This window comes from Eriocheir sinensis, chromosome 51 (genome assembly GCF_024679095.1).
Source record: "Eriocheir sinensis breed Jianghai 21 chromosome 51, ASM2467909v1, whole genome shotgun sequence".
NCBI classification, from domain to species: Eukaryota; Metazoa; Arthropoda; class Malacostraca; order Decapoda; family Varunidae; genus Eriocheir; species Eriocheir sinensis.
Genome location: NC_066559.1, coordinates 10,604,642 through 10,614,763, shown reverse-complemented (window position 1 = coordinate 10,614,763; position 10,122 = coordinate 10,604,642). Strand labels below are relative to the sequence as shown.

The 10,122-nt window shown below is 48.3% G+C and overlaps 1 protein-coding gene across 1 annotated transcript; it reads left to right on the top strand.

The window, feature by feature from the left end:
• Positions 1 to 5,754: 5,754 nt before the first annotated feature.
• Positions 5,755 to 9,917, top strand: LOC126982702 (uncharacterized). Its single transcript, XM_050834986.1, has 3 exons — positions 5,755 to 6,781; positions 8,553 to 8,762; positions 9,342 to 9,917. Exons 1-3 carry the CDS (start codon positions 6,346 to 6,348, stop codon positions 9,524 to 9,526), a joined length of 831 nt encoding a protein of 276 aa, XP_050690943.1. The 5' UTR covers positions 5,755 to 6,345; the 3' UTR covers positions 9,527 to 9,917.
• The last annotated feature ends 205 nt before the right edge of the window (positions 9,918 to 10,122 follow it).

The following is a 10,122-nucleotide window of genomic DNA, read 5'->3' as shown; positions in this document are numbered from 1 at the left end:
CTGGCGATTACGAGTCCGACACGCGATCAAGCCGTGGTGAATTACAAGGGGTTCCGGAGTGAGCTGATCAAATTACGTCTCCCAAAATTACGGGAAACTCCCTCACCCTCTCGCAAACTTAGAGGGTTAGACCTAAATCAAGTCTTCGTCCCACACACAAGCATTAGGTTAGGTTAAGTTAGGGTAGGTTAGGCTAGGCTAGGTTAGGTTAGGTTAGGAGGTTAGGCTAGGTTAGGTTAGGTTAGGTTCTTGTTCACTTACTTAAAAAAATTGGAAAATACTTATAATATAGAAATTGTTGGTTGAGTGGGTTTACTTACTCGTGTGCTGGCGTGGCGGGCGTGGATAAGTCGCTGGTGGGTCAGGTCAGGGCAGGTGGTGTTCGGGAAGCTTTGCCTTAGCAGCGGCGCCTCCTTAATGAATTTGAGTAGCCTTTCAGTAGACCGGTCCGGCCCAGTTCCTCCAATTCTCCGTCCCTTCAGTTTCCCAGGTGGACGTTGTTGCTGCCTCCTCCACGCCATTCTCCTCCTCGTGCTCTGTTCGGGTGGGGCAGAAAGAGTGAGTGTCGCTGCAGGAAGTTTTTACGCATCATTGCCACACACAGGAAATGTTCAATCAATACTGAAATTCACCGTCTCATCCTATAAAAAGAAAAATTCTGAACACGTCGGTTTAACATGATTAGAGATCAAATGAGATGTCAGCGAGAATTTGAACATCTCATAAGAACATGTCGTATCCTCCTTCAGGGCCGTTGAGGGAGCGAATCAAAGGCGAAGTTAAGGCAAGAACACAGTTCAAGACATGTGCTGACGGCCCGGACGTTGCCTTGTCAGTCACGAGAGACGCGGAGTAACGTACATGCGGCTGGCTATGTCCGTAGAGTTTATCGCGTCACTCCCTAGGTCTCGCCCCGCCAATAACACACGTTTTACGTTGCAGTCTTTACATATTGGCGGCAATCTGACTGAGATCTAGCTGAAAAACCTTCGGCGGATCAGTCTCCTAGTGCTAAACATCACACAAGACTTCCCGAGACTTTTTGCTGTTGAGATAACGGTTAACATTCCGTATATCAGACAGAACTTGTTGCGCAGGCTCCAGAAAAATCTTGGGGTCGCTGCGTATCAAACTGAATAGTTATTCTGTTACCTAATAAGAAAATTTCGAGGGCGAGTGATGCTGCTACTACTTCCAGAGCAGTGGAAATCATTAGAAGCAGAAATTAATGAGGAAAATGGCATATGAAGGTTAAAATTATATGAAGTTCGGTTTTTATGTGGCGTACTTAGTTTCAGAGCTTAAAAAAGGACTAATAACTAATGATAATATATTTTTGAGCAGCGGGAATTATAAGAAGCTGAGATTAATAAGGAAAATGGCATATGAAGGTTAAAATTGTAATATGAAATTCGGTTTTTATGTAGCGTACTCAGTTTCGGAGCTTAAAAAAAGAACAAAAACTAATGATAATATAATATTGAGCAGTGAAAATTGTTAGAAGCAGAAATTAATGAGGAAAATGACATATGAAAAAAGATATATTATGCAATTCGGTTTTTATGTAGCGTACTCCGTTTCAGAGCTTAACCCTAGCACTGTAACGCTTAATTTGACTAACACAGAAAGTAACGTGGGAGAGAGAGAGAGAGAGAGAGAGAGAGAGAGAGAGAGAGAGAGAAATACAGACAAAGAAATCGTGTGTGTGTGTGTGTGTGTGTGTGTGTGTGCGATATGATGATTGAGTGATTGAGTTGTCAAGGCTGTCTGACCACCACCACCACCACCACCACCGCCACCACCACCACCACCGCCACCACCACCACCACCACCACCACCACCACCACCACCACCACCACCACCACCACCACCACCACCGCCACCGCCACCACCACCACCACCACCACCACCACCACCACCACCACCACCGCCACCACCGCCACCACCACCGCCATCGCCACCACCACCACCACCGCCACCACCGCCACCACCACCGCCATCGCCACCACCACCACCACCACCACCACCATCACCACCACTGTAGTCGCTGTTCCGGCTCCGCGGCGATTGATAGATTAATGTGGTAGATATGTTTGTGGGGATTATATGATTATGTCGGGATAGTCGAGCGAAGCGGTGGTGCGGTGGTGCGAGGCGGTAGTGTCGCCAGATGTTCACGGGAAAAGTGTCGAGACAGCAGCGAGATGAGTGAAATGCTGACTCGGGACGCCTGCTGGAGGCCCCTCTGGTGCAGGGTTGAGCAAGGAGGAGAAAGGGACAGTGGCAGGGTAGTGGTAAGAGAGGAAACACGACGTTATTCACACTGCCGTTACCACCGGGGCCAACCGGAAGGAGTAACCCGACTGTGCCCGCAAATGCGTATGTATTATTGATTATATTAGTGTCATACTAGCCATATTGCTTGTACTGGGCACTTATTATTAATGCCTTACTAGCCTTGTTCATTGTACTGGTCACCTGGCTTACGAGCCGTGCTCATTGTATGTCTTAATGTAGTTCATCCAATATCTCGTCTGACGTGCACTTATATGACCATGGCCTTTAGCTTGTTAATGACGGTTAGTAGTGTTTGCTTGCTCTGCCGTGATAATAATAATGAAGAGATTGTGCGTCGTTGTTTCCGTATTGTAACGCATATGGCGTTGTTTCCGTATTGTAACGTATATGACGTCCATCTTTCAGGTTTGACCACTATCAATAAATGATGTGAGTTCGACGCAGCGGTATCAGTCACCTTAACTACTCACTTAAATAAGCGCTGGTCATCATCGCGCTTACAGTCAAACGCATGGGGGTTGTTGTGCTGCTGACAACGGGAGCCGGATCGAGTGGGCTGACCCAAGCCGGTGGCTTCGGCCGGGTGAAGGCGGCACCTCCAGAAGCCCGGACGCAGGGAGACGTCGCTCGGAGAAGCCCGGGCTCAGGGAGACGACACTTGGATAAGTCTACGGAAGGCAGTCTCCCGGTTCGCGAGTGTTTGTACTGGTGTGGTGAAAAACCTACGGCCGTTTACATAGATTTACATAGAAAATAAGACCACACAGACCCCATGGTCCAGACTAGGTGGTCTGTCCTTAAACCTAAGTGATTCTATATTAATCAGGACAGGATGCGTCGAATGCGGGAGAGTGTGTAGTAACACTCTACGGTAAGCGTTGGTTATCATCGCGCTTACAACCACCACAACCAATAACAACAACAACAACAACAACAACAACAAGAACAACCATTACAACAAATACATTTTTTTCTTCCGACCACGTAACACACACACACACACACACACACACACACACACACACACACACACACACACACATTGTTTCAGCATATCACTGAAGTGGTGACCTGTGAATCGCTTTTGCTGGCGCTGAGTGCTGAGTATGCTGAGTGATGCTGACTATGCTGTGTGGGGCTGCTGAGTATGCTAATTGGTGTACAGTTTTAGTGGTGCTGAGTGCTGAGTGCTGAGCTGAATCCTGAAGGGTGCTGAATATGCTGTTTGGTGTTGTCTTAGTAATGCTGAATGTAATTGGTGCTGAGTGCTGGTGATGGTAGGGGGGGGGGCATCAGGAGCGGGTGGTGGTGCGGTGTGTGAGGGGGGCGGGTCGTCAGGAGGGGGTGGAAATGGGGGAGTGGGAGGGGCGATGGCAGGAGGGGTGGGGAGAGGACAGAGAGTAAGGGGAAAGTGGGGTTGGCAGGAACGGGTCGTCAGGAGGGGTCTGGAGTGTGGGGGGTCGTCAGGAGGGGTGTGTAGGGGGAGTCGTCAGGAGGTATGTGTGGGGGGGTCGTCGAGAGGGTGGTAATGGGGTGGTGGTGAGGGGTTGGGTGGGGGGTCGTTATGAGGTGGAGGGGTGAGTGGAGGGGAGGGGGGGGGTCGTCAGCAGGGGTCCACGGCGGTAGGATGCCGGTCAGAAGGAAATGATTCATTGCTCACTAATAGCCGGCGTCTCCTTGTGTGTAGGCCTCCCCCCTCCCCTTTCTCTCTCTCTCTCTCTCTCTCTCTCTCTCTCTCTCTCTCTCTCTCTCTCTCTCTCTCTCTCCTCTTCCTTCTCTCACCTTTCCTCTCTCTTCTTTCCTCTCTCTCCTTCCTCTGTACAGCCCATGCATAACTATCCTATTCCCTATTCTCTTCCTTTCTCTCCTTTTTCTCCCACTCCCTCTCTCCTTCCCTCTCTCAAAACGGGTGTTATTCTCATATGCAATACCCTGTTGAGCACGTATGGTTGATTATGTATGGGGGGCTTAAGACTCATAAATCCCCCTCTCCTTTAGACCTGCTCAGCGGAGTATCACAAAGAGCAGTCAACTCAGGCTACATCTCCCTTCATTCAGAACATTTCCCTCCCTCCCTCCCTCGGCCACTTCCCCGCCCAATCACACAACGTAAGTACCCTTTACATAATCATAGGCAAGGGAGGAGGAGGAGGAGGAGGAGGAGGAGGGAGGTAAGAGAAGGACGCATAGAGGAGGGAAGATGATGGGAAGGGGGAGGAGAAGGGGGAGAGAGATGAAGAGAGAAGGGGTTAGGACACAGGAGGAGGAGGGTGCGAGGGGTTGAGGGGAGGGGGGTAGAGAAGGGGGGAGGGGTGTCCTTGACTACATGTGTCCCTTTCAAGTAGGTCAACCCTCACCATTGACAGGGCGGCAGGAGGGCAACGAGGGGCGGTGGTGGTGGTGGTGGTGGTGGTGGTGGGCAGCAAAGGATCAGTCAGTGTAAGAGGGTGAGGGAGCGAGGTGTGGTGATGGTGGTGGTGTTGGTGGTGGTGTGTGTGTGGGAGGGGCGTCAGTGCGTGTGTGTGTGTGTGTGTTTACCTATATAGTCGTGGTATCCAACTCGGCGTCAAATACATGTGTCGACCTCGCGTGGACAAGATCCTTCTCCAAGCCGTTTCAGGACTTCACTCTATACTCTCTGTGGAAAGCTGTTCTTCTTTAACCCGGTAGCAGCGAGGATCATCTTTCTTAATGGTCCCTCTAAGCAAAAAAAAAGAGAAAAAATCATCTCTCACGCAAACCATTTCATAATATATATATCAAAGCATTTGTGATCAGTTTATGCATCATCTATTTTGGGGGGTTTATATCATGGCACAAATTTGGCCCGTCGCTGCTACCGGGTTAATGTCCCTTCTACAGTTTTCCTCTTTTATCTTCCCTCCATGGCCTCTTCATTATCTTGTGTCCCATGTTATTAGATCTTCCTTGTCCACTCCTCCATCCCACTCGGCAGCCTTTACACCGGTCAAATCTCCTCTCTCCCTCCTCTGTCTAGTGTCGGTATATCCAGTCTCTTCGTATGTTAAGTTTCCTGGACCCAAATTTGTTGCTGCCCTCTGAATCCTCTCTACTTTCCATACTTTGTTCACGGCAACCATACTACTTTCTTCCTTCTCTCTCTCCCTGTTCCTCTCTTCTTCCCTATCTTCTTCCCTCTCTCTTCGTCTAAACGTATGTTAAGTCTCCTAGTCCTGGATTCCAAATTTGTTGCCCTCCTCTGAATCCTCTCTAATTTCCATATTTCGTAGGCCGTGACCAAACTGCCTTCTTCCCTCTCTCTCCCTGTTCCTCTCTCTTACCTTCTTTTCAACTCCCTCTCTTTCCTCTTTGCCGCTTATGCATAACTATCCTATTTCCTATCCTCTCCCTTTCTCTCCTTTCATTTGTAACTTTTCTCTCTCTCTCTCTCTCTCTCTCTCTCTCTCTCTCTCTCTCTCTCTCTCTCCCCCCCCTTCCCCTTCTCCCTACGCAGCGTATTTCAACCTCAGAAGTATCACTGTCACAATCAGTTTCTCCAACATTCCCGCATCTAAATATTGAAAAACAACCTCCATGTTCCTCGCAAGGTTGTATGTCTCACCTACAGTTGTGTCCGTGTTTTTCTGGCGATAACTTCTCCGATACAGTTACTCCCAGATCCTTTTCCATTGACGTGTGCTTGAGGCTTTCATTTCCCATTGTATGTATATGTATAGAGGAGGGTATCAGGGCACCTCTCCTCCCGAAATTGACCTCTGATTTCGAACATTTTAACCTCTGTTCTGGAGCAGTAAGTAGCGAGCCTTTTTTTTTTTTTTTTTTCATTACGCCCTTGCACTGTCTCCATAGCTGTAAAAAAAAAAATACCTGAAGTTCTCTGTGTACTCTTTATAAATTTCATCGCACTGCGCTTTCTGGTTTCCATTTGCCATTTACGAGCCCACTCCCCTATCCCGTCCAGCTCCCGTCGCAGGGCTTGACAGTCTTCTTCACCTCCAGCCCTCTTGAATACATTGTCATCAGCAGCAGACAAACTCAGTCACGTCGTTAATGTAAATTGTAAACATGACCGGAGCCAGCCTGCACCGAGCCTTGTGTGTGTGTGCGTGTGTGTGTGTGTGTGTGTGTGTGTGTGTGCCACCACCACCATCACCACCACCACCACCACCTCTACCACTACCGTTGCACCATTCCCTTCACAATTACCACAACCTCGACCACAAAAAACAACAACAACAACAACAACAACAATCATCTTCCTCCTCCTTCTACTCCTCCTGTTTTTCCTTTTCCTTCTACTACTACTACTACTACTACTACCACCACCACCACAATCACCACCACCTACCCGCCACGCCCTTCCTTCCTCCCTCAGGCATGGCAGGACGTGTGGTGGCGGTGGCAGCGGCGGCGGTGGCGGCGGCGGGGGCGGTGGCGGCGGGGGTAAAGAGAGGGAGGTGTGTTGAATCAGTCTACCGCCCCGAGGCTCCACTGGCTACAGGTAAGTCCCCCCTTTCAGACCCCTCTTAGCCCCCTTTCAGACCCCTCTTAGACCCCTCTCAGATTTCGCTTAGTCCTGGTTCAGTCCAATCTAAGTCTCATATTGTCTTTGCCTTTTCCTCTCGGTCTACTTCATTTTCTCTTAGTTTCGATCTCAGTCCCTCTCAGACCCCTCTCAGACCCCTCTCAGTCCCTCGCATACCCCACTCAGACTCCACAGGTAAGTCCCCCCTCAGACCCCTCCCAGTTCCTCGCATACCCCACTCAGACTCCATAGGTAAGTCCCCCCTCAGACCCCTCTCAGTCCCTCGCATACCCCACTCAGACTCCATAGGTAAGTCCCCCCTCAGACCCCTCTCAGATTTGGCTCAGTCCTATCTCCGTCTCTTATTTTCTTTGCTTTTTCCAGTCAGTCTACTCCATTCCCTCTTAGTGTCCATCTCCGTCCCTCTCAGACCCATCGTTGTCAGGTTATCGTATTCACCACAACGTATTTATCATTTTTTAAGCCTCAAACTCTCGTACCTACACAAATAACGACAGAAAATCATTAAAGTTAGCATTAAAACTGTTATTTATTGAGGTTTGTGTTTTTGGCTATAGTTATCGGTTAGAACCTACGAAAATGCAATGCGATGAGTACGATAATTATACAACCCTGCTCAGACCCCTCTCACACCCCACACCACCGTTGCCAGATTGTCGTACTCAGAGCATCGTATTTACCGGTTTCTGACCAATAATAACTACCAAGAAACACCAATAATTAACCATTTTATCAATACTTGTATATGAAGCCAGTTTTTGCGGTGGAGGAGACACTTTTTAGGTCGGAAATCGTCAATCATATGAGGATGAGTACGATAGTCTGGCAACGGAGCCCCACACTGTCCCATCTCACCAAGAGCCACTTGCGCCTCCCCAGCTGCTGCCTCTTCATGATCTTGTCCGTCGGTTTCCTCAGACGCTCCCGCCTCTCACATGTACAACTTCCAAGGGTCGAGAAGGAGGTTACCCAAATTTCCATGAGTTTTTTATAACGTTCATGGTATAGGGGCTTTGTCAGACTACCACCAGGGTCATAAGACTACCCATGGAAATGCTCCCTACAAAAGACTTCCCCATGGAAATGCTCCCTACAAAAGACTACCCCATGGAAATGCTCCCTACAAAAGACTACCCATGGAAATGCTCCCTACAAAAGACTTCCCCATGGAAATGCTCCCTACAAAAGACTACCCATGGAAATGCTCCCTACAAAAGACTTCCCCATGGAAATGCTCCCTACAAAAGACTACCCCATGGAAATGCTCCCTACAAAAGACTTCCCCATGGAAATGCTCCCTACAAAAGACTACCCATGGAAATGCTCCCTACAAAAGACTACCCATGGAAATGCTCCCTACAAAAGACTACCCCATGGAAATGCTCCCTACAAAAGACTACCCATGGAAATGCTCCCTACAAAAGACTTCCCCATGGAAATGCTCCCTACAAAACCTACGAAAGCCTTGCCAAGTGTCCGTGCTGGGGTGCTTAAGGGTATGGGAGGTGGGGGTATTGGACGATAGATGCACGACGGAGTAACGGGTGATGGTGATGGTGATGGTGATGATGGTGAAGGTGGTGATGTATTCTGCTAACTGTTCAGGCACCCTCCACTTGACCTCCCCACCCACCCACCCAATGTTCCTCCTCCTCCTCCTTACCCTCCTTCTCCTTTAATAATCTCAAGAAAGACACTTCGATACAGTCACCCAATCCCCCCTTAGGCAGCACGGTGTGGCTGTACGTGTTCCGGCTGCAAGCGTGCATGTACCACTCAGGCATCGGAACGCGCGGGGCATACTGGGCCTACGCCGCCAGTGGCCAGTACACCAACAGGGACTACAGGCAAGACCGCTGCAACGGCCCGCTCGCCTACTGGTACAAGCTGGGCCAGACCAACAAGACCAAGGCGGAGGTGCACACTATAGTCAGCGGTGAGTTAGAGGAGGGAGGGGGGTGTAGGGGTGGTGTGGAGGTGCTGAGTGAAGGGGAGGTGGACTGGTGGTGTGGTGTTGTGCTAGTGGTGGTGCTGTAGTAGTGGTGGTGTTGTTGGGATGAAAGGTGGTGGTGGTGGTGGTGGTAGTAGTAGTAGTAATAATAATAAAAAAAAAATAATAATAATAACAATAACAATAACAATAATAATAATAATAATAATAATAATAATAATAATAATAATAATAATAATAATAATAATAATAATAATAATAATAATAATAATAATAATAATAATAATAATAATAATAATAATAATAATAATAATAATAATAATAATAATAATAATAATAATAATAATAATAATAATAATAATAATAACAATAATAACAATAAAACTCATTAATCCATTTTTACCGTATTTCCCTTACATACCTATCCCATACCATACCCAACCACTATTACTACTACTACTACTACTACTACTACTACTACTACTACAAGCACAACCTCCCTCTAACAACCAGCCTAATCCCTCAACAACACCCGCAACAGTAACCATATCCTCGCCTCTACAGACCTGGTGCGGCGCTGTTACCCCGGCTACAGTGGCTGCTGGAAGTTCATGATGAGCCACTACAGCATGGGCTACTGGAACTGCAACTACTTCACGCACCACCTGGCCGACGCGCTGGGGGTGCTCGACCGCTACCCGTCCTGGCTCTGGCGCTCCCCCTGGCCGGGCTTCAGCTGCTGGGGGTGAGGGACAAGATTGGAGTAATGGCTGGGGAAGGACGGTGGTGGGAAGGAAGGAACTTTGATTATTTTCGCTCTGGTAAATCCTGACACATTGGTTGGTGTTCTTAGACGCAACTCGCTCACATCAACCACTTCCAAAGACCAAAAAGGAGGTCAGTCGGGTTCTCATGAGTGTTTTTTTAGGTTCATGGCACAGACGAAGGGTCACACTACCACCAGGGTCACAAGACTAGCCCTGAGAGTGCCCCCAAACCCTACGAAAGCCTTGTCAAATATATGTTCTTGGGCGCCGAAGTGTTTGAGGACGTGGCCCATTGTGGGACGGTGTGGAGGGAATGGCTTCAAGTCTTGTGAGGCAATTGTGTGTACAAGGTTCATTAAAATAGCGAAGTTAACGGTGTTTTTTATTCCCTTCCTTACGCGACCGTCATAGAGACGCGTTCCCTCTCTCAGCTGTGATGCAACGTCAGTTGCTTCCTATGACGATGATAAAATAAACTAATACAAATTAATAAATTAATTCTACAAAATATATCATGAAGGGGAACTGAGAGGATGGAGGGGAATGTTGGTGCTATAGTCTGTTCAGAGCATGAAGTC

What these genes read in the sequence shown, in the direction of transcription:
- LOC126982702 (XM_050834986.1), top strand. Translation starts at nt 6,346, where the DNA reads ATGACCGGAGCCAGCCTGCACCGAGCCTTGTGTGTGTGTGCGTGTGTG. An exon ending in CGAGGCTCCACTGGCTACAG is followed by an intron (nt 6,782 to 8,552) that starts GTAAGTCCCCCC and finishes ATCCCCCCTTAG; the next exon opens with GCAGCACGGTGTGGCTGTAC. An exon ending in GGTGCACACTATAGTCAGCG is followed by an intron (nt 8,763 to 9,341) that starts GTGAGTTAGAGG and finishes TCGCCTCTACAG; the next exon opens with ACCTGGTGCGGCGCTGTTAC.